Source organism: Podarcis gaigeae, assembly GCF_964106915.1.
Source record: "Podarcis gaigeae genome assembly, chromosome: 12".
Taxonomy (NCBI): Eukaryota; Metazoa; Chordata; class Lepidosauria; order Squamata; family Lacertidae; genus Podarcis; species Podarcis gaigeae.
In genome coordinates, this window is record NC_139688.1 from 7910850 (window position 1) to 7935863 (window position 25014).

Here is a 25014-nt window from a genome sequence, read left to right on the forward strand (position 1 = left end):
TGTAACAATTACAGAGTTGGCTGAAGTTAGAGAAATCTGCATTCTCCTGCAATCGGTGATGATAGCCACGAATGACAAGAGGCTTCCCAAATGCTTATTTCCCCCTTGCTCCTGTTCCTTGTGCCTCCTGTTAAAATGGGTTTTCCTCCGGAAAAAAAGGGCATTCTAGCTTTGAAATAAATTTAGAAACATCACCTATATGAGCAGAAGATTTCCGCCATGGCTGTTTGCAAGAGGTGGTGCTTTGGATCAGCTTTTGTGTTTGTTAACAAAATAAAAACAGAAATTTAGGAACAATGGTGGCTATGTTGTCCTTAAATGGAATACGCACACACATTCCAAGAAAACCCCAAGGTTTCAAATACATATGTGGAAACTTTGCTTTCCTCCTTTCATCTTCATCTCAATTCTTCCTTAGCCTGATATTCCAAGCAAAGGAAAATGTACTGTTTAGAAAGCTGCCTTAAACTGAGTCAGTCCATTGACCTCTCTGGCTCAGTATTGTCTACACAAGTGTTCTTCAGCCTTCAATCCCTCAGATGAAGGTGGACTACAACAACCATAATCCATGACTATTGTGGATGATGGGTGTTGTAGTCCACCCAAATCGTGGGACCCAAAGGTTGAAGAAGACTGGTGTAAGCTGACCGGGGGTGGCTATCCAAGTTAGAGAGAGGCATTTCTTCCGGTCCGGCCTTCCCAAATTGAAACCTCCCCAAGCCACATTTTCACTTTTTCCTATGTGTATGTCAGAGCTGAAAACCTACTACGGCTCCTAGGACAGTTTTGCCCTGTACTTACAAGTAAATGCTGGATTCGTTGCCCCCGATATCAGGCGACTGGAGTTTCTGGACCAGGATGATGATGATGCCCACGAAAAGCAAGAAGTTGATCTGGGAGAGAGGAAAAGACGAAAAGGGATCCATGAATCACCAAAGAACACGAGCAGGAAGCTTCAGTTAACCAGATCTGTGGCTGACTCTCCTCCAGTTAAACCGCCCCCACCAAATATTTAATATAGTTATTTATTCAATTTATATACCATCCTTTTATCAAAAGATCCCAGCGCATTGTACAACATTAAGAACACATTTTATGGAGCATAATAATAATAATAGCACAATAACAGACAGCATAATAATAAAATAATGAGATATACAGGCGTTCTCCCACTTCCACCAGGCTTATGTTTCGGGTGCCTGTGCACATACGTGAAATCACATATAGTGGGGAGCCCCCTCTGAACATTTCCAAGCAAAGAGAGTCCTTTTATTTTTATAAACACTTTTTTTTTTAATAAATCTTTAGTTTTTGTAAAAGGAATATTTGTATGAGTTAATACAGGACTATCCCTTCGGCGCTGCAATGTATCTTTGTATTTTGTTCTTCTGTGCTGTGATACTTTGTGGTTAAAATTTCCAATTCTTTGTTTTTCTTTTATAAAAAAAATATTTATGAATACAGACGTACCTTGGAAGTCAAACGGAATCCCTTCTGGAAGTCTGTTCAACTTCCAAAGCATTCGCAAAGCAAAGCACAGCTTCTGATTGGCTGCAGGAGCTTTCCCCATCGGATGTTCAGCTTCCAAAAATAGTTTGCAAACCAGAACAGTCACTTCCGGGTTTGCGACGTTCGGGAGCCAAAACTAAGCTGTTCAAAAACCAAGGTACGACTGTATCTTGGAGGTTTTAAAGCAGAGGTCGAATGGCCATCTGTCATGGATGCTTTAGCTGAGATTCCTGCATTGCAGAGGGTTGGACTAGATGACTAGATAACCTTCGGGACTCCTTCCAATTCTACAATTCAGTGATTTTACTATTCTCCATCTTTAAGTTCCATTATTATTGAGAACAAAGGTTAGTTTCAACTGAGCCAGACATTTGCATACACTAATGGCACTGAGGACTCTTCTATAGTTCGGCTTGTGCCATGCCTAGAAAGCTAGGATCCAAGCAGTTTTCCCCTTGCCCTTCTCTTTTCCAAGCGAAAACCTGCTCTTTAGTGTTAGATTGGAACAAATGGCAATCTGGGGAAACCCCAAATTGCCCTTTGTTCCAACTCAGTGCTACAGAGCTGTTTTCCCCAGGGGAAAGTCCTGGGAGAAGAGAAAGTATGGATAAGCCCCGAGTGACCATGTGCCTCAATATCTGTATAAGAAATAAAATCATGGCATGCATTTTAAAAATGGTCATGAATGTGCTTCCCTTTAGATGCTTTTCAGCTACGATATAACTTTTCAAGAATAGCAATTCTCGAGGTCACTTTGCTAATTTCTTGTAGCCATTAATTGATAACATTTTGGGGTCCAAACATGTTTGGAAGCCTTTTATTGCATGCCCCCCCAATTTATCCGAGGAAAATAGGGCTGTCCTATTCAATAATAATAATAATAATAATAATAATAATTTTATTATTTATACCCCACCCATCCTACTGGATTGCCCCAGCCACTCGGGGGGGGGGGGGCTTCCAACATATAAAAACACAATAAAACATTAAACATTGAAAAAAAAACTTCCCTATATAGGACTGCCTTCAGCTGTCTTCTAAAGGTTGTCTAGTTACTTATCTCCTTGGCTGGGGGTGGGGGTGGGGGTCACATAGCTCCATACCCTCCAACATTTCTCCAATGAAAATAGGGACGTCCTAAGGAAAAGCGGGCATTCCGGAATCAAATCCGAAACCGGGACAACTTTCTTAATTCTGGGACTGTCCCTGGAAAATAGGGACATTACTGAAGACCCGCCCATTTACCAGTCTGGCTCATTCCTGAGCCATCCTTTGTCCTCTCCAACTTACCATTATTGATGCAATCACAGGGCCTTTGATCACCCACCACAAAGCTGTGTTGTCGTTCATGTCCCAGCAGCTGTGACCCAGACGGAAGGCGAGCGGAAATCATAGAGATAAAGGAGAAAGGTTAAGAGGCCAGATGAAACACTTCCGCTCCTGGTGTGACCTGGACCTAGGCCACAGACCCACTTGACATGAGTTCAGCCATGATGCACCCCCACTTAACCTCTGCTCAACCTTAGTAGCAGGCAACACCAACCAACCACTTTGACTTCCTTAGCTAGAAGCTGTCAATTCTTAGAAAAGCCAATTCTGCAACCGAGCAGAAGGCGGTTGTGACTTTCTTGTTGATGTCAAAATTAAGGTAAAGGACCCCTGGATGGTTAAGTCCAGTCAAAGGCGACTATGGGGTTGTAGCACTCATCTCGCTTCCAGGCCAAGGGAGCTGGTATTTCTCCATAGACAGCTTTCTGAGCCATGTGGCCAGCAGGACTAAACTGCTTCTGGTGCAACAGGACACCGTGATGGAAACCAGAAATGCCGTTTACCTTCCCGCCACAGTGGTACCTATTTATCTACTTGCACTGGCATGGTTTCGAACTGCTAGGTTGGCAGGAGCTGGGACAGAGCAACGGGAGCTCATTCCGTCATGGGGATTCGAACCGCCGACCTTCCGACCGGCAAGCCCAAGAAGCTCAGTAGTTTAGACCACAACAGTGACACCTACCCAACGTCATCAAAGTGAAGTCTAAGGACAGCCCAGATGGTGACGCAAATGGTAGGAGTTCCTGCAGAGAAGAAGAAGAAGAAGTTGTTGGGTACGTGACCGTTGCCCTTTACAAGCAGGGTGTGTGTAAGATGGAAGCGTTCCTAAAGGAAGTGACTGAAGGAGACACATACCCCAGCCAATGATGGTGTACCAGTAGAAGTATCTCCTCTCCGGAAAGAAAGTCTCCACCAGCAAGGTGAAAAGGTACAGCCCCTCGATGAAGAGCCAGAAATAGTTGGACATGACGCAGTAGTGGAAAAAGACCATCACGGCCTTGCATTCCACCTGTGGAAGAGAAAAGAACTTCAGTCTGTTGCTCCACCTCCCGGCTGAGCTCTCAGAACTCTGCCAAAGCTGCAGCTTTCCCTGCCCCGGCTTCACACATCCAAGTGGGGTTGCTACCTGTACTGTATAATACAGGATTGTCCCCTATTTCAATGTAAAATGCTACGTCCTATATTAATATAGTTTTGTCTTGTATTTTAGGTCCTCTCTCTCTCTCTCTCTCTCTCTCTCTCTCTCCCTCCCCACTCCCTCCGCCACTTAGAAAACCTCTCCAAATGCAGGCATTTGAAAAGGCATGTGAAAGATCATGTATTTAAGCTCTGGGTAGCAAAGCACAGACAGATATACAAATTCATGCCTATGTTTGTGTACGAGTGTGGCAGTTCCAGAGGGATCATCCTGTTATGCTGCAAATGGCCTCAGCCCAGTATACCTGAAGGAGCCTCTCCACCCCCATCATTCACTGTGGGCCTTCTGGCGGTTCCCTCACTGCGAAAAGTGAGATTACAGGGAACCAGGCAGAGGGCCTTCTCGGTAGTGGCGCCCACCCTGTGGAACACCCTCCCATCAGATGTCAAGGAAATAAACAACTATATGACTTTTAGAAGACATCTGAAGGCAACCCCGTATCAGGAAATTTTTAATGCCTAATAATGTTTTACAATTTTTCTGCTGTAAGCCACTCAGAGTGGTTGGGGAAACCCAGCCAGATGGGCAGAGTATAAATATTATTATTAGCAATGAATTGCTCTGAAGTCACTTCAGCACCAAAAAATTCACACCTGCCCCATTTTGTCCTGTCCTGTATGTTGCCAAAACAAAGGATGCAACCCTACTTCCAAATGTTTTCACCTGCCTGAAAAGCATCCTTAAACTCTGATCATGCATCTTCCCTGCCTGAAGGATAGAAGGTGTGTGTGTTAAAACTAGCCCAGCGTGCAGAAAATAAAATCTGTGTTTGTCTCTCTACCCAATTTTGCTTCTGGCTCCTCCCGCAGTGAGCTTGCGGCCCCCAGAAGGCTGCCCCGATTGAAAAGCGGCCCTCTGGAAAAGCTTTTACACTGCTGCTCTAGAAAGCTGGTCTTTAAAGTGTACTCAAAGTCTGCCATGGCATTTTTTAAGTTCTTAGGAAAAAACATGGATTATTATTATTATTTTTTAACCCAACGACCTGTACTTTAAAATATGACTAAAAGCATTTGCGGGGAGTGAGGGGGGAGGAATATAAACACTGCCACCTAGATGCTGCCACTCTCAAAGCAGAGAAAAAGCAATTCCAGGCGTCAGGAGGTGTTTGATGAAAGGTTGCAGGGAGCTTGTGGATTTCTGGTGCAGGCCGGGAGAGAGACAACAATGGCTGCTAATTGGCAGACTGAAGTCCTTCAGGCCGTTCCTGAATGCAAGAAAAGAACCCAACTGTGTGTATAATGCATGTGCGTGTGTGGAGTAATTCAAGGAAGACGTGGGGATAAGAATGGAGGAGAAAATGTGGACAAATTGCTAAGGAGCTTATAAAAGGATGCACCCCACTGGGTGACCCAGCGAAACGCCTGTCCTCGCAGCCTGCAGAACCTGCCACTCACAACAAAAGTGAGAAGTGGTGCCAGCTAGTTGGAGGATGGATGGTGGCTAACAGGTTGAATCCTGACAAGACAGAAGTACTGTTTTGGGGGGACAGGGGGTGGGCTGGGTTGGAGGACTCTCTGGTCCTGAATGGGGTAACTGTGCCCCTGAAGGACCAGGTATGCAGCCTGGGGGTCATTCTGGACTCACAGCTGTCCATAGAGGCGCAGGTCAATTCTGTGTCCAGGGCAGCTGTCTACCAACTCCATCTGGTACGCAGTCTGAGACCCTACCTGCCTGCGGACTGTCTCGCCAGAGTGGTGCATGCTCTGGTTATCTCCCGCTTGGACTACTGCAATGCACTCTACGTGGGGCTACCTTTGAAGGTAACCCGGAAACTACAACTAATCCAGAATGCGGCCACTAGACTGGTGACTGGGAGTGGCTGCTGAGACCACATAACACCGGTCCTGAAAGACCTACATTGGCTCCCAGTAAGTTTCCGAGCACAATTCAAAGTGTTGGTGCTGACCTTTAAAATCATAAATGGCCTGGGCCCAGTATACCTGAAGGAGTGTCTCCACTCCCATCGTGCATACCGGACACTTAGGTCCAGCTCTGACGGCTTTCTGGTGGTTCCTTCCCTGCGAGAAGCGAGGTTACAGGGAACCAGGCAGAGGGCCTTCTCGGTAGTGGTGCCCGCCCTGTGGAAATCTCCCCCATCAGATGTCAAGGAAATAAACAACTATCTGACCTTTACAAGACATCTGAAGGCAACCCTGTACAGGGAAGTTTTTAATGTTTGATGTTTTATTGTGTTTTAGATATTTTGGTGGGAGTTGTCCAGAATGGCCGGGGAAACCCAGCCAGATAGGCAGGGTATAAATAATAAATAATAACAATCATTATTATATTATAGCTAGTGGCACAGAGGTAGACATTCACTCAAAGACGAATACAGATCTGAATCTCTGGCTGCGTTTGGCTCCGAAGCCTGAGGTTCTCTGCCCCTGGTGTAAACATACGTACTACATCAATGATTTATATTTCTGTATCTATTCTTATTCCTCTTTTCTCTTCCTGGAAAATGCTAGACTTGGACTTCTAGCCCACTTTACCGTTGAGATGAAGCAATGGTTGCTGTCCTGTTCGGCGTACAGAACTCCATCCTTGATGAAGACCGAAATGGCTCGCAGGATGAAGGAGACAAAGAGATTCATGTGGATGAAGTTCCGTGTGCAGTGCAGTTTCCTGGGGGCGAGAGGGAAGGAAAGGTCACCAAGGAGGAAAGGCCATATCTAATCTGCAACCTATTTATTCTATATACAGTGGAACCTTGGTTCTCGAACGTCATCCGTTCCGGAAGTCTGCTTGACTCCCAAAACGTTCAAAAACCAAGGTGTGGCTTCCGATTGGTGCAGGAGCCCCGGAAAAAAGAGCCGACAACAGCATTGGATGTTTGGCTTCCAAAAAACATTCGAAAACCGGAACACACACTTCCGGGTTTTTGACATTCAGGAGCCGATTTGTTCGTCAACTAAGCCGTCCGAGAACCAAGGTTCCACTGTATATTGTAGGCGAATTCAATGTTGCACTTGTCAGGTAGAACAAATCCCCTCAATATTCTGGGTGTTCGCCAAATCCCTTCTCCCCACAGGAGCCAATTTCGGGGGTACAAAGGGCGGAGGCATCAGGGGAAGCCCCACTCAAGAAGAGGAAGTCCTTGCACAGGGCTTCCACTGAGAGGGTATGCAAGTGGATCACTCTCAGAAATTCTTTGGAGGGGTTTCTTGTCTACAGTGTTACCTTTGGTTGTGAGAGGGATCCATTCAGGAGGCCCGTTTGCAACATGAAAAGAGCACAACTCGCAGCGGTGCGTCTGCGCACACGTGGGTTGTGATTCACCGCTTCTGCGCATGCGTGTGACGTCATTTTGCGCTTCTGTGCATGCGCGAGAGGCGAAACACGGAAGTAACCCTTTCCGGTACTTCTGGGTCGCCGCGGGACATAACCTGAAAGAACATAACTTGAAGCGGACATAACATGAGGTGTTGTTGTTTAGTCGTTTAGCATGTCCGACTCTTTGTGACCCCATGGACCAGAGAACGTCAGGCACTCCTGTCTTTCACTGCCTCCCGCAATTTGGTCAAACTCATGCTGGTAGCTTTGAGAACACTGTCCAACCATCTCGTCCTCTGTCATCCCCTTCTCCTTGTGCCCTCCATCTTTCACAACATTAGGGTCTTTTCCAGGGAGTCTTCTCTTCTCATGAGGTGGCCTAAGTCTGTCCTTCCAGTGAGCACTCAGGGCTGATTTCCTTCAGAATGGAGAGGTTTGATCTTGCAGTCCATGGGACTCTCAAGAGTCTCCTCCAGCACCATAATTCAAAAGCATCAATTCTTCAGCGATCAGCCTTCTTTATGTTCCAGCTCTCACTTCCATTCATCACTACTGGGAAAACCATAGCTTTTACTATACGGACCTTTGTTGGCAAGGTGATGTCTCTACTTTTTAAGATGCTGTCTAGGTTTGTCATTGCTTTTCTCCCAAGAAGCAGGCGTCTTTTAATTTCATGCCTGCTGTCACCATCTGCAGTGATCATGGAGTCCAAGAAAGTAAAATCTCTCACTGCCTCCATTTCTTCCCCTTTGATTTGCCAGGAGGTGATGGGACCAGTGCCCATGATCTTCCTTTTTTTGATGTTGAGCTTCAGACCGTATTTGGCGCTCTCCTCTTTCACCCCCAATAAAAGGTTCTTTATTTCCTCATCACTTGCTGCCATCAAGGTTGTGTCATCTGCATATCTGAGGTTGCTGATATTTCTTCCGGTATGAGGTATGACTGTATTAAATATGGTCCGTTCTCTATGCATTTGGAGCCCTCTTCAGGCATCGTAACCAAATCTCGCCTGATGGTCCCTGGAATGAAGGAGCAGGCTTCTGTTGATGTTTAGATACAAAGCCTCAAATCATTTTGACGGAACCTTTCAAATCTGCATCTGGTTTGTTTGTTTTGTTTCTTAGCTGTCAGGGAACTGCCATCAGAGTCAGAGGCGGAGGGAAGGCTCCGGAGGGATGCCGGAGAGGGTCCCGGTAGGGAGAGAGGCAGCCCATCTGCTGGGGAAGGAAATCAGCGTAACACCAGTGGAGAAGGGGGGCAGATGGGGGAATCGGAGAGGAGGCTCCAGGAATCATCGCCGGAGACCAGCGGGGAGAGCACGGGTCCTCCGCTGCCCACACCCTCTCTGCGCAGAAGACTTCCGCGCAGGGAGAGTAGGAGGAGACTTGGCGTCAAAGAACTTCTTTGCTGGAAGAAGTTCAAGAAATGCCCACTGACGGATTCTGCCAGCGATTGAGACAGCCACGAAGTGAAGGGCTGTCCAGACAGAAAGGGTTCAACCAGGCAACCTAGCCAGGAGTGGCGGCAACTTACGCACAAGCAACCCCTAGAACCATTACATTAGCATTCCCAAGCACCGCTGCGTATGAGGCTCCTGGTATCTCAAGACTGCAGTGGCTGAGTTAAGGAGGGGTTTGCTTGCTCTGGTTCCCAACAACACAAGCCCCATTCCCCCCCCCCCAGTCTTCACAGACGCAAAACCTCTCTCGCTCTTGCCAAACTCACCTGAAACGGCACAGGATCACCATCGCAGTGGTGAGCGACACAAGGGAAGTGCTGTAGCCCACTGTGTACAGAGCCTTTACCGAGAGGTAGTAGTAATCCTGAGAAAGCAAACCACAATATGCTCATTACTACAAATCATGGGATGCAAAAACAATGGTCAGATTTTTTGCTTTGGGAAGAGTACCACAATTTTCTGTCTATAAGACGCCCCCATGTATAAGACTCCCCCTATTTTTGGGATGTGGGTGGCACTGTGAGTTAAACCACAGAGCCTAGGACTTGCCGATCAGAAGGCCGGCAGTTCGAATCCCCCTACAGGGTGAGCTCCCGTTGCTCAGTCCCTGCTCCTGCCAACCTGGCAGTTCGAAAGCACGTCAAAGTCCCTTTACCTTATTTTTGGGGACTCAAATTTAAGAAAATGGGGGGAGATGGCACAGGGCTGTTGAGTTTTTTTTTAGGGGGGATTGCCAAAAATCACTCACCCAAATGCATCGCAAAATCTGCTTTCTGTCTGTCCCAACTCTGGCAGAAGCTGCCAATTGCCTGCCCAACTGCTGGAGCGTCAGCCAATCAAAACGACCCATTGATGCAGCAACCGATAACACGCACAATGGCTGTTGACAGCCACGGCAGCAACCAATCAAATGTCCACACTATGCACTACCCATGTTATCAGACGACCCCCACTTTTTAGCATGATTTTTAAAGAAAAGAACACAGTCTTATACATGGAAAAGTACAATATTCATCTTCAACTGCTTCCACCAAGGTATAGATGGATCAGCCTATATCTGGTTCATATCAATTTTGCATGTGTTTATTAATAACTCTGCCCCATCCTGTTTACTAATATATATATTTTTTAAAAAAAACACCCATCAGATTCATATTTAAATATGCCTATTATCAAAAGCAGTATTTAATTTGACGTTTTATCAAGGTATGTGTTCCTAAGTGCACATTATCAATAAATACACATTTCCTTTTTGCAGGGTGCATTCTGAGATAATAAGTTAATCGCAAAATTTGGAGAACTACAAAACCAGAAGGATTCCAATCTACAGATTTTTCCAGAGGAGATGGATCAGGATAGCTCATGTCAGAATTCCCAGAAATCCTTAAGCATCTCTAAATTCCAACCTACCTGGTTATAATCTCCCATGGTGTCATTCTCATCGAACCCGCAGGCATCGTAGTAATGGGGGAAAGATTCTGACCAGCCGTCCTCAGTGCAGTTCCTACCAACAACCTTTAAATCTGCAGATCCACCTAATAATTAAAAGTAACGTGGTACATTTTTGGTAAACGTTCTGCCACTGGAGCACACTCTCTAATGCAAAGGAATCACTACTGCCTTCTCTTTTATTGTGAGCTAACATCTTAGTAGGGGTAGGAAAATCTCTCAATATCAGTTTCTCATTTTTCCCACTCTAACGCTTCTCCATATGGCCAGCTTGCTTCTTTTTATTTTAAATTCCTTCGGAAATTCTGCCAGCATTTTAATGTGAATTGCTCCTTTGCAATCGATTTCACAAAATGCATACATTTTTGCAAACACAATATTCCCTAATATGATGCATTTGCCTGCTTTTTTTTACTAACGCATGTTGTTCTATGCAAAATTTACAGGCTGCTAGGCTGGAGAACGGCACTGCAAAATACAGAGAAGTGCAAATTGCGAGGGATGGTTGGGGTTCGGTTCATAAATTATTTTGGAAATTACAAATTAGGTGGGTTTACCTTTAAATGAAAATTGTATTGAGTTTGGACCCTATTCCTACATCTATTATGGCAAGAGAGAAGGTATTGGTACTGTTGATACTATTGCTATGGTGAAACCTGTCCTTTAAGTTCTCTAAAGATTTAACTTCCTGTGAAAGAGGATTTATTTATTCTCAGAGTGCTTTAGAATTTATTTCAGATTTCTTTAGGATTTCGGTGACTGTGGGATTGAACTTGCTTTATTGTAGCTGGGGGTGGTGGGTATTTATGTATGCAACAACTGCTGCGCGAATGTTGATAGCTAGAAGGTGGAAGGGAGAGACTTTGCCAACAAAAGAAGAATGGAGGTGAAAATGTTTGAATATGTAGAATTGGCAAAGATGACAGGGAAAATTAGGAATCAGACAATCCAAAAGTTCAATAAAGAACAGGATAACTATAGATTATATTTAAAAGAACATTGTTCCCATATGAAACCTTTAGCACATTTTGACTAATCCGCGCAATATAATATGTTGTAAAGAGTGTAGAGTTAATTGTTATAATATAATGCAATTAATGAGGAAACAAAGGACCCATGCTGAAAGAGACGGAAGTCTTAAAGTATGGAAGAACTTTATTTTAGCAATTATAAAACTTATAGAGAAGAAAATTAAAAATGACTTCCAATTAATCTCACTGTACTTTATCTATTACTTTATACCGCAGTGTCACCTATTTCTTATATAATTTCTTTTTACCTCCCTACAAGCTTTATATTTATACAGCACAATAATTGTATATATGATGATAGTTATATTAATTTTGATTAATTTTTGATTTCCGCGCTTGGTATGTCTTTCCAGATATATGGAAATAATATACTGTAATCACAGCACGTGAGAGACCTGCAATTGTTTTGTTTTTTATTGTTGTTGTTCTTTATTGTAATGTGATTTCCAAATTCAGCAAACAAACCGTCCATCATTCTTAGTAGCCTTGGGTTTTGCCAGTAGAGAAAGGGCAATGAAATAATGGTAAAAAACAGAGGTGGGGAAGAACCGCAGCTCCAGTGGCTGAATTTGGCCCTTCAAGCCCTCTTTATGTGGCCCTTGGGACTCTCCCTAGGCAGCACACCATTCCCAGCCACACATCCTCCTCCTTGAGCATTGTAGCCTGGATGGAATGTGTCCTTGAACTATGATAATTCCTCTTGTTTCCCTGGGTGAAGGACAGAGAGGAGTTTGTGAATGTGTATAGAAACTAGCTTGCTGTACAAAGGTAGGGTCTACATTCATTGCTCTGACCACTATTGCCTCTTCCATTATTTGTAAGCAGCCCTGGAAGTTTGTTCTTGGGCTGAGAATGATCACTCCCCACTTAAAATGGGGGGCGCCCTTTGCGAGGACGCGTGCAGCCCCTAGATCTGGAGCAGCTCCAACAGCATAGGCTTGGCTTTGCCTTCCCTCAGGTGGGATACCTGGAGGTCTCCGCCTACCTCAGTCAGTTGTCCAATCCCACCTGGGGGAAGCGTTGCCAAGGACACCAGGCCAGGTAGGGGAGGGATTACCTGCCCACACAATAGAGGGAGGATCTGGGAATTCTCACTTGGCTCCAGAGCTTCTCCCACCCTACCCACCCTCAGTTAATGTCTTATTTTGCAGGTTAATTTTTCCTCACAGGTTTTGCAGGTTAATTTTTCCTTCACAGGTATGCGGGCGCTGCTACGTTAAGGTCGCTGTTAAAGGGCCGGAAAGGAATTTCCCTGCATTGGCAGGTTTCGCCTTTCCCGTAGCAAAACGTCACAACTTTGGCGGTATCAGGCCTTGGGTGGAATCCTTTAGTCCATCTTCCTCTTAGCGGTGGCGATACCAGGGTTCCCCGTTAAAGGGGTTTTCTGAAGGGAGGCTTTGACCGTACGCCGAAAGGTCGTCATTGCTCTCCCCTGCGGCGGCGGTGGCGTAACAGGGGCGGCTATCTCTGCTTGAACATATGTTCTCCAGAGCCGGCCCATCCCCCCCCCACACACTGGATAACCCTGATGCTCCCTAGGTCCCCGGCTGGGGACTGGGGAGGGAGAACGCCCAATGCCTGAGCCAAGGTCTGCCCACATTTGAAATTTAATAAAGTTGTGGCCAATTTAATCCCATAGCACGTTGTCTTGAGTCGTTATTCCACATGACGTGGGGACCGCGCGGGATCTGGGGACTCCGCCTGTCCACGCAATGTCTTTCCCTAAACTTTAATTGAAGGTCTGATGGAAGCCAGGGAGACTGTGTAAGGAGCACCTGAGACCTGTGTTTTTGCTGAATTTGCTGGTTAATTTTCATTTTTTTTAAAAAAAAAAAAAAGTTGGGGAAAAAATCATGACATGTAATTTGGCTTTGAATGCCCTTGCAAACAGGGATGCTAATTAATGTTGGGCAAGTTACCCCCTCTTCTGGCAGGATTGCGGTGTGGTCTGAATTCAATGAACTTTCAGTCCTCTGTTGCCATATGTGAGTAATGCTTCAGCATTTATTTTCATTATCTGAGAGACAGATGAGGAAACTCTGCAGGCAGGGCCGGATTTAGGATTGATGAGGCCCTAAGCTACTGAAGGTAACGGGGCCCTTTATATGTCCAGCTGTCCTTTGTCAACAACAAATTGACACTTTTTTTTTGGCGTTGAATATATGGTGTATGGTAATTTATGGACATCACCTTGCCGACAAAGGTCCGTATACTTAAAGCTATGATTTTCCCAGTAGTGATGTATGGAAGTGAGAGCTGGATCATAAAGAAGGAAGAATTGATGCTTTTGAATTATGGTGCTGGAGGAGACTCTTGAGAGTCCCATGGACTGCAAGAATATCAAACCTATCCATTCTGAAGGAAATCAGCCCTGAGTGCTCACTGGAAGGACAGATTCTGAAGCTGAGGCTCCAAGACTTTGGCCACCTCATGAGAAGAGAAGACTCTCTGGAAAAGACCCTGATGTTGGGAAAGATGGAGGGCACAAGGAGAAGGGGGCGACAGAGGACGAGATGGTTGGACAGTGTTCTCAAAGCTACCAGCTTGAGTTTGACCAAACTGTGGGAGGCAGTGGAAGACAGGAGTGCCTGGTGTGCTCTGGTCCAGGGGGTCACGAAGAGTCGAACCCGACTAAACAACAACAACAACAACAAATTTATGGACCTAATAGGTATCTAAAGCCATTTGCACATAACAAATAGGAACCTACACAACACAAAACACTGTTGCTGAATGTAGGTTTTATTTTATTTGTTTTTTATATTTTGGAAATGTACATCCAGTTTTTTCCCTTTAAGTTTTTTTGGGGGGCCCAAGAGAGTGGGGCCCTAAGCTATAGCTTGTTTAGCTTATACGTAAATCTGACACTGCTCTGCAGAACCCATTATTACATATTAGCATCAATTATTCGCTTTGTGTACACAAGGCCTGGCCACAAAACTGGCAAGAACCAGTTTAGGAGGAACCTAACTGGACGTCCGAGTGAAAAACAGCTCCAGATGAGGTTCAAAGAGGGTTCTGCAGGTACAGTGGTACCTCGGGTTACAGAAGCTTCAGATTACAGACGATTCAGGTTACAGACTCCGCTAACCCAGAAATATTACCTTGGGTTAAGAACTTTGCTTCAGGATGAGAACAGAAATCGAACAACGGCGGCAGCTGGAGGCCCCATTAGGTAAGTGGTATCTCAGGTGAAGAACAGTTTCAGGTTAAGAACAGACCTCCAGAATGAATTAAGTTCTTAACCCGAGGTACCACTGTATAGCAAAAAACTTTGGTTGAGTAAGTGCTTTCAAGGACTGGTGTTGGATGGGAGATGGTGAGGGAATGAGGTACCCCTTAAGGAGGAGCCCCTTAAAATTCTGCAGAGGCCATGCTTATGTTATGTGAGCCTGCCCCCTCAATCGTGGGGACAAGGTGGCCTGTTTGGGTGGGGGAGAAAAGGGGCAAAAGGGATTCTCTGAAATCACTTCCATGTCCTATTGCAATATGGCCTCGTGTGGAGCACATTGTGGTCTGAATGATGCAAGACGCAGAGTATTTGGACCGACACCACCCTTGCCTTTCCACAGCGATCTGGGTGCCACTGTTTCCTGAGCTCTCTGAGCGCCAGAGGAGTGTGCAGTGCTCAGGGTCCTTCCAGAAGCTTCGTTGGCGCAATGCGCAACTCCCTGCCATGCGCTGGCTTCCCACTCCAGACGTCGCTGCGAATGGCAGCGTTGCGGGCTGGAATGGGGGAGTCTGCGTCTGTTCTTTGACGTCGCTCAGTAATTGTTGTTACGGCAATAAGTATAATGTATAATTATGTCCCTGCTAGATGGTAGCACTTGAGAATACATTTTCATAATACCATGCACAGTAATAGGCTGCCACGCGTACCACTATAATTAGAATTGATTAGGAAATTAATATCCATTTAGCTTCAGCTTCAAATCCCTTTCTCTCCGTCTCCCAGTTCAGAGAGTGCCAAAGCACTGTCGCCCAGTCTCTTTTCCCTTACCTAGAATTTCGTCTGCATTGTCCAGGAGTTCGAGATCTCCTGCGAAAGAAGAGTGGCTACCATGAGAATGTCATCTTGAGAGAACAGAGAGAGCAACTTTGTTTGGGGAAAACCTTTAAGGAACGTCAAGAGGGTCTGTTCCTCCGTTGCAGCCAAAATGACAGAGTCTCATGGCATCTTCACAGACCGGCAAATTTATTACGGCATAAGCTCTTGGAAATATATTCTGCATATATTTAAGCTTTAATGCCATTGTCACAGGGCTGTTTTGCATTTCTTTGCCATGTGTATTCCCTACCAACACCCACATGTAGACCCAGTTGCCACGGTGAGGCTCGTGTATCTGATGAAGTGGGCTCCAGTTCAAGGGTGGGGGGCCTTTTTAAGCCTGGGGGCTGCATTACTCCATGGGCAACTATCCAAGGGCTGCATGCCAATATTGGACAGTGCCAGAGGGAAGAAGTGAACAAATCAACCTGTGGAACTCTTCTTATCGACGATAGACTACCGTATTTTTCGCTCTATAAGTAAGGGAAAATGTGTATGCATCTTATGGAGCAATTGCAGGCTACACAACTTTCCCTCTTGCTCTCCTGGCTTCAGGGATAGCCGCCCAAAGCCTCCTGAGAGCAGCGGGAGTGCTCCACCAACTGCGCTCCAGAGGCTTCGCGTTGCTTTTGCTTCGCTGGAGATCTGCTGCACAGCTTTTCCTCTCTGCGCAGCACCCCTTCAGTGAAGCAGGAGGAGAAATGGAGCCCCTTAGCTGGGCTAAGAGGGAGAGAACATTTTTTATCTTGTTCTCCTCTAGGTGCATCTTATGGTTGGGTGCGTCTTATGGGGCGAAAACTATGGTATATTTCAGCCACAGAAAGGTCAGAGGTGCCACTTAGGGAATGCCAATTTAGGGGGTGAAACTTAATGTTTACAAATTTCTTCAATGAAAGGTCTTCAAAATGTGGCTTTTCTGAGGTGTGAGGAATTCAAACCTGCCATTATTTTTGTACCAAGTTTAGGAGACCCTCCCTCCTCGTTGATGTCCCCATGGACCATTTATTTGCCCTCTCCCTCCGGGCCCCATTGCAGAGGGGCTGCCCAGGAGGTGACCCCAAGGCACGAGGGAGATATCTAGTCCCTCTCTCTTAGCATGCTCAGGGAGGGCATGCAAACATATCATGGCACCTAGGAGGCCCTGGAGGGGGTCGAGAGTGCCCCCCTTGCAGGGTTATAGACCCCGGAAGGTGCCTGAAGAGTCCAGCCACCAGCACCGGACCCCAAAGAGCAGATCCATGGAATTTGAAAAATCTGAGTAGGCCAATGACTCTTTCAGCCCCTGCAATACCAGAATATGGTCTTACCTGGTTGTGCGTAGGCCAAGCTATTCACATCCCAGCCTGTACGGGGGGGGGGGGGGGAGGGGGAGGGAGGGAGGGAGGGAGGGGGAGAGAGAGAGAGAGAGAGAGAGAGAGAGAGAGAGAGAGAAGAAATCCCACATGGTTAAATCGTAATGGCCAAGAATCCCCATGCCTTACTTTAAGAAATACTTCATTACTTCAATAAATAATAATACTGTGTGTGTGTGGCAGGCTCCCGGTAAACAGTTTGTGACTTTCCAATATTAGAATCAGAGAATTGCAGAGTTGGAAGGGACCCCGAGGGTCATCTAGCCCAACCCCCTGCAATGCAGGAATCTCAGCTAAAGCATCCATGACAGGTGGCCACCCAACCTCTGCTTAAAAACCTCCAAGGAAGGAGAGTCTACCACCTCTCGTGGGAGCCCGTTCCACTGCCGAACAGCTCTTACTGTAGGAAACTTCTTCCTGGTATTTAATTGAAATCTCCTTTCTTGAAGCCGTGGGTTCGAGTCCTGCCCTCCAGAGCAGTAGAAAACAAGCTTGCTCCATCCTCAGATACTTGAAGACTCCAACTGTGAGTGTTTGGAGACAGTTGTAGGATGGAAGGCAGCTAACGGATTGAGGTCGAATCCTGACAAGACAGAAGTACTGTTCTTGGGGGGCAGGGGACGGGCTGGTGTGGAGGACTCCCTGGTACTGAATGGGGTAACTGTGCCCCTGAAGGACCAGGTGCGCAGCCTAGGAGTCATTTTGGATTCACAGATGTCCATGGAGGCTCAAGTTAATTCTGTGTCCAGGGCAGCTGTCTATCTGCTCCATCTGGTACGCAGGCTGAGACCCTATCTGCCTGCAGACTGTCTCGCCAGAGTGGTGCACGCTCTAGTTATCTCCCGCTTGGACTACTGCAATGCGCTCTAAGTGGGGCTACCTTTGAAGGTGACCCAGAAACTGCAACTAATCCAGAATACGGCAGCTAGACTGGTGACTGGGAGCGGCCGCCGAGACCACATAACACCAGTCCCGAAAGACCTACATTGGCTTCCAGTACATTTCCAAGCACAATTCAAAGTGTTGGTGCTAACCTTTAAAGCCCTAAATGGCCTCAGCCCAATATACCTGAAGGAGCATTTCCACCTCCATCGTTCAGCCCGGACACTGAGGTCCAGCACCGAGGGCTTTCTGGCGGTTCCTTCCCTGCAAGAAGCGAGGTTACAGGGAACCAGGCAGAGGGCCTTCTTGGTAGTGGCACCCACCCTGTGGAACGCCCTCCTAGCAGATGTCAGGCAATAAACAACTATTTTACTTTTAAAAGATAACTGAAGGCTGTCCTGTTTAAGGAAGTTTTTAATGTCTGATGCTGGATTGTTTTTAATATTTGGTTGGAAGCCGCCCAGAGTGACTGGGGAAACCCAGCCAGATGGGCGGGGTATAAATAAAAAATTATTATATATTATTATAACTCCCACCAGCCCCAATGGTCAAGGATGATGGAGGGCGTAGTCTAATGATTTGTGCAAGGCTACAGACGATGGATGCAACCATTCCCTACCCCCCAAATTCACATCTGGATTTTGTTCTCAGGATGTGAGCATGTAATGGGAGACAGATGAGGTGGCGGTGGCATATGGAATAGGCCCAGCTTTCATCATGAGAGACTTTAAAGGGAGCGCAATCCCATTGAAACTGCATTGCACCGTACAAGATCCTAATGATGAACATATTTCTTTGTTGTGCTTAATTCGGCAGCTAGATGGCCCTGTGGACTTTTCAGATTTTCCGATGATATGTCTTGTGTTGCAGGGAGCTGGTAAATAGCCAGTGTTTGGTCTGGACTTCAAAGTGCCCTGAATTCCCAACCCCACACAGTACTCTTCCACTCGAAGTAGATTCAGATCCTCATTCATTTTCACCTCCAAATCATGATGAATTTTTAAAAAACTTTGTTGGCTCAGCCATAAGGTGGCGGTTCTTAAAATGCTGCTCCAAAAGCACTCAGTTTTATTTGCTTCACCTTAGTGAAAATATTAGCAATGGTGGGTCACCTTTCCTGCAGACAGCTCGCCCTCCATACTGCAACTTCTCCAGCAACATGCATCTAAAGCAGAGGATGTTTTTGGCCTTGTTTGCAAGTCTGCATAGGATACCGAACGACGGAGACCACCAGGCAATGAACAGCATTCCATTTCAATTCTCCACATTTTCCAGAACAGAGATAGGGAAAATTCACGCACAGAGGCCTAATGTATCCCCTTCAAGTTTCCCAATTTTCCAGAGACAGCCCCTGAATTACAGAAGTCATCATGGTTTCTGATTTGATCCTGGAATATCCGGCTTTTCCTTTTTCCTCCCCTCCACGTTTCGCTGAACAATTGAAAATGTGTGTGTGTGTGTGTAGGTGCAAAAATGGAGTCCTGTTTCTCCTTAAAAATAAATATCTGCACCAACTGGAAGAAAAAGTGAAGCTGCAATATGAAGCCCTTCCATAGCTGTCAACTTTCCCCTTTTCTTGCGAGGAATCCTATTAGGAAAAAGGGAATTTCCCTCAAAAAAAGGAAAATGTTGACAGCTATGAGCCCTTCCTATAATTTTGAAGGGAAATATTTATTCTTTTACAGTCGTACCTTGGTTGTCGAACGCCTTGGTACTCGCACGTTTTGGCTCCCGAACGCCGCAAACCCGGAAGTGAGTGTTCCGCTTTGCAAACGTACTTTGGAACCCGAACATCTGACGTGGCTTCCAATTGAGTGCAAGAAGGTCCTGCAGCCAATCAGAAGTCACACCTTGGTTTCCGAATGTTTCCGGAAGCTGAACAGACTTCCGGAACGGATTTCATTTGAGAACCAAGATACGACTGTATTGTAAATGGAGCCTTACACTGAAAGCCTTTATATATATACTCAGAATACAAAGTAAGCTGTATTCAATGGAGCTTACTCCCAGGTAACTGGGTAAAGACTCTACAGCTTTAGACTGCAATCCTAATTAATTTTACTCAGAAGTAAATCCCATTGAGTTCAATAGAATTTACTCTCTGGTATGTTCCTGATCATTGTCACAGTTTCCATTATTATTATTATTATTATTATTATTATTATTATTATTATTACCAGCCTTTTCCCCTGATGGAGACTCAAAGGGAGCTTACAGCTAAAATTCCATTTCATTCCATTTACCTGCTGAAGGTGTGATACACGATCCTTTCCCTCACACATTTTTATTTATTTATAACAGTTCTGTGAGGTAGGTTCAGCAGAGAGGTTCCAGCTGATGGGAGTTGTAGTTCAAAAACATTGGGGGGCACTAGGTTGGTGAAGGCTTGTCTAGAACATCACCCCAGAAAAACTGTAGCTTGACGGCAAGGGTTCAGTCCCCGGCACCCCCACATAGGAGATGGAATATGGCTTCCTTCCTAAAACCCTGGTGAGTGGAGAGCTAGGTGGACCAAATCTCTCGGTTTGAGGCTGCTGCCTATGTTCTCTTCAGTGTGTGGTAGGCAGGAGCAGAGCAAGGTGGGTGCAGACCACCCCGGTGTCATCTCTGAGGGGGGTGGCATTCGGCACACCGCATGCCCACAACTACCACCTACTGTGAGCCGTTGGGGGAAGGGGGGTTAGTTTCACCGCTTTTCGCCACTTCATTTTGACAGCCGCGCAATCCTGGGCTGCTGGAGGAGTCATGCAAAACAACGACAACAAACCTATGGTTACGTGAAACATACTCAATGAACACACAAGACATAACCGGCTGTACTTTTGAATAAATAAGGTATACTATTCATGGTATCGAATTGTAGATTACAACGGAAGTCTTATAAAGTTCAACGAAAAAAGCAGAAGACCCAGTGGATGAGTTCATTCTCTAGTCAGTTCATGCATAAGGTCCGTACATGTATAAGTATCTATTCCACCTGTCTGTTCGAAGAGTCCAATAATCCACATGAAGTCTTCAAGTGTAGAACAGGCTCTACTGTGCTATAAGCTCCACTATCCTGTAATATTACATATGAGCCTGTTCTACAGATGAAGCCTAGGATGGTGAAACAAGGCTAATATCCCGAAAATCCTTGCCTTAGACTCTGTGTAAGGATTCTGTGGAACTGTAACAACCCTTCATGCGGAATGAACTGATCCACTGGGTCTTCTGCATTTTTCGTTGAACTTTATGAAAATTCCGATGTAATCTACAATTTGATACAATGAATTGTTGTTGTTTAGTTGTTTGGCCATGTCCAACTCTTCGTGACCCCATGGACCAGAGCACGCCAGGCACTCCTGTCTTCCACTGCCTCCCGCAGTTTGGTCAAACACGTGCTGGTAACTTCGAGAACACTGTTCAGCCATCTCATCCTCTGTTGTCCCCTTCTCCTTGTGCCCTCCATCTTTCCCAACATCAGGGCCTTTTCCAGGGAGTCTTCTCTTCTCATGAGGTGGCCAAAGTATTGGAGCCTCAGCTTCAGGATCTGTCCTTCCAGTGAGCACTCAGGGCTGATTTCCTTCAGTATGGATAGGCTTGATCTTCTTGCAGTCCATGGGACTCTCAAGAGTCTCCTCCAGACTATAATTCAAAAGCATCCCTTCTTTGGCAATCAGCCTTCTTTACGGTCCAGCTCTCACTTCCATACATCACTACTGGGAAAACCAGAGCTTTAACTATATGGACCTTTGTCGGCAAGGTGATGTCTCTGCTTTGATACAATGAATAGTATACCTTATTTATTCAAAAGTACAGCCCGTTACGTCTTGTGTGTTTATGGAGGAGTCATGCAGGCAGGGAAGGGATGGGAAGGAGGCAGGAGAGCAAACAAGTAGAGGGTGGAGGAAAGGAGAGAAGCAGAAGCTCTCTCCACTCAGGACACAAACCCTACAACCCTAAAAAAAAAAGCCTTCCTCCTTGCAATGACAATGGGTAGATCACGGCCAATCTTTTTATGCTGTGAGTAGATCACAGTCTCTTGAGAGTCCAACTAGATTTCAATGTTTGTGGGGGGGGGGGACAAGAAATTTTCCGCACCGGGTACCACCTGACCTTGCTACACCACTGGTGGTAGGACTCCCTGGGAGACAGGTGACTGTGGAAAAAATACCCTGAAAGAAGGAAGTTCAAAAACCCCCAAGTGAATGAATCTCTATGTCTCAATCATGTTCATCCCCCTTCTACCGTATTGCCCCAAATATAAGCCGCACCCGCAAATAAGCTGCACCTTTAAAATTCAAAGGGGAGGGGAGAGACAATACCCGAATATAAGCTGCTTCCTTAAAATTCTGCAGGCACTCACACCTGTAAATGGCAAATGTAGAAGAAAATCTTATGGGTACTAGAGAGGACCCGCAAATGGGTTAAACACCTGTTCGTAGCACCGTAAATGCAAATAAAAAATCAACACTGCACTGTAAAATACAGGGAAAGTGATGAATGACATTAGAATTGATTGCACAACAGTCTCAAGCTCACAAATCGGCAATAAAACATTTTTTGGGTCCTTATGTCTGTTTCAGCAGTGTTATCGTAAAAGCCAATTTTTGTAAGTTCGCAAATTTAAGCCTCACTTTAACTTTTCACGGTTGTAATTTTTTTTTTTGGGGGGGGGGGAGTGCGGCTTATATTCGGGCCAATACGCTACTCAGGTAACAATGCATTGGTCTGTTCCTTCACGTCACTCAGATTTCAGTTCCCAGAGAAGGGAAGTGCTCCGAAAGATGCTGCTTATGTATCTGGAGCTTTTAGTATTTCTCCATCAGCCTGATTTGGGTTGATACATTAAGCCTCTGGACGTTTAATTGGATTCACCCTACTCTTCATTGACCATCAACGTCAATACCAATTGCCTGAAGTCTCTTGGTAGACGTAATTGTTGGGCAGTTGCTCACCGCATGCTGACTTCGCAGCTTCGAACAACAAACTCACGTCTCTCATGCGGCTTACAGAAGATCACACCCGGAGGCCATGTTATTCATCCACAATACCCCACACCATGCAAAGCAGTTACAGTCAAGGATCAGAACCTGCACTTTACCCAAGAAACCAGTGGATAAGAGAGAAAATCCTCAGTGGGGGTCAAGCACCATCAAGTGACAACTATCTGATACAGATGGGCAATGGAAGTGTAGGGGTTAAGAGTTTTGGGTCGGGTCCTGTGAGACAGGGTTCAAATCTCCCCATTTGGCCATGGAGCTTGGGCCAGTCACTGTCTCTTAGCTGAACCTACCTCGCAAGGTTGTTGAGAGGATAAAAAGGGAAGGAGGAGAACCATTGACACCAAGCTCCTGGGACAAAAGGTAAGTAAGTAAGTAAGTAATTTTATTTACGGCCATAGGCCCATACAGGTAAAAACGACACATAAATAACAACTTGTGCACGTGGGGAAAACAGCCGCTAAAACACCACTATAACAATAAAATACTATAAGATAGAATGGCATACTACGCCTTAGTTAGCTTGTAGTGCTCCTTGGCGTCGCTTTTGGGTAAGGACAGCGACCAGGAACCTTGCCACTTTCAGGGTCGTATGAGTATCCTTATTCTGCAAGATTTGGGCAAGGTGGGATTTTGGTGGGGTACCCTCTAGTTTCTGTATGATTGATCCCAACAAATTTGCCCATGGCACATTGAACAGGGGGCAAGTGAACATAATGTGCTGGAGCGACTCCGGTGTCTCCTTATCACATTCGCACATGGCGGGGGCTTGGCCCTTTGAGAATCTATGTCTCAGGACGTTGGAGGGAAAAACGTTGAACCTCGCTTTGGTGAAGGCTAGTCTATGGGCAACAGTCGAAAGGGAGGAGAGGTATGATGGAACGCAGTAGGTTAAAGTGATACCAATGTTCTGAGGCGAACAAACACCTCCCCCCAGCATATAATTTCGCTGTAGATCGATATCATCCAGTCTTTGGCGGATCAGTCTTTGAGCAGTAATTTGGTCTAGTTTTAGGGAATCTGAAGGAGAGATTCCATAACTCAGGAGTTTGGCATGAATTCTACTAGTCCAAAGGCTAGAGAATTCATCTCGCCATAAGCATTGGACAAGGTAGTGGTTTGGTAATCTATGCCACAATGATAGCCAATAATTGAAGACTTGCTTCCACAGGCAAGTTTCTAAGGGACAAAAGGTGGGATATAAATATAATAATCTTTCTTTAAAAACTCATAATTATCATATGACTTAGCCATGATTCCTGCATTTCAGGGGGCTGGACTAGATGACCCCTGGGTCCCTTCCAACGCTTGATTTTGTGAATCAGAGGTGCACAAAGGTGCCCACCATAATGACAATGTAATAATAATTTATATGCTGCCCATCTGACTGGGTGGTCCCAGCCACTCTGGGCACCTTTCAACAAATGAAAGCATCAAACACAGGAAGGAGGAGGAGAAGAAGAAGAGTTTGGATTTGATATTCCACTTTATTACTACCCGAAGGAGTCTCAAAGCGGCTAACATTTTCCTTTCCCTTCCTCCCCCACAACAAACACTCTGTGAGGTGAGTGGGGCTGAGAGACTTCAGAGAAGTGTGACTGGCCCAAGGTCACCCAGCAGCTACGTGTGGAGGAGCGGGGAAGCGAACCCGGTTCAATGGTTCAATGGTTACGAGTCCATTGCTCCTAACCACTACACCACACTGGCTACATCCATAGCAAGCATCCCTACCACCTCCACCAAGCGCGTTCACCCCTAGCTGTCCTCCTTAACTTGGAACTGGGCTGCATCAATAGGAGTATAGCATCTAGATCAAGGGAAGTAATAGTGCCACTGTATTCTGCTCTGGTCAGATCTCACCTGGAGTACTGTGTCCAGTTCTGGGCACCACAGTTCAAGAAGGACACTGACAAACTGGAACGTGTCCAGAGGAGGGCAACCAAAATGGTCAAAGGCCTGGAAACGATGCCTTATGAGGAACGGCTAAGGGAGCTGGGCATGTTTAGCCTGGAGAAGAGGAGGTTAAGGGGTGATATGATAGCCATGTTCAAATATATAAAAGGATGTCACATAGAGGAGGGAGAAAGGTTGTTTTCTGCTGCTCCAGAGAAGTGGACACGGAGCAATGGATCCAAACTACAAGAAAGAAGATTCCACCTAAACATTAGGAAGAACTTCCTGACAGTAAGAGCTGTTCGACAGTGGAATTTGCTGCCAAGGAGTGTGGTGGAGTCTCCTTCTTTGGAGGTCTTTAAGCAGAGGCTTGACAACCATATGCCAGGAGTGCTCTGATGGTGTTCCCTGCTTGGCAAGGGGTTGGACTCGATGGCCCTTGTGGTCTCTTCCAACTCTATGATTCTATGATTCTAGGAACTGGGGGAGAAAGCCAGGGGAACATCCTCTGGGTCGTCTTCTACTCTGGAGGTGATCTGAGTGCCTCGGAAGCCCAACGTGATAGTGGGGACAATTCTCCATCCCCTTCCCCAGCTCAGAGCTTGGGAG

At 45.9% G+C, this 25014-nt stretch overlaps 1 protein-coding gene across 9 annotated transcripts in view; it reads right to left on the bottom strand.

Moving 5' to 3' along the window:
* Positions 1–25014, bottom strand: part of ADCYAP1R1 (ADCYAP receptor type I) — a 138667-nt gene that overhangs the window by 34003 nt on the left and 79650 nt on the right. For all 9 annotated transcript variants that reach the window (XM_083704202.1, XM_083704204.1, XM_083704199.1 and 6 more), the window contains exons 5-13: positions 16604–16639; positions 15249–15287; positions 10179–10303; positions 9035–9132; positions 6529–6661; positions 3694–3847; positions 3521–3581; positions 2800–2869; positions 802–893 (exon numbers count right to left, since the gene is read on the bottom strand). In XM_083704202.1, the coding sequence (XP_083560328.1) occupies positions 802–893; positions 2800–2869; positions 3521–3581; positions 3694–3847; positions 6529–6661; positions 9035–9132; positions 10179–10303; positions 15249–15287; positions 16604–16639 (808 nt within the window). The remainder of the gene's footprint in view (positions 1–801; positions 894–2799; positions 2870–3520; positions 3582–3693; positions 3848–6528; positions 6662–9034; positions 9133–10178; positions 10304–15248; positions 15288–16603; positions 16640–25014) is intronic.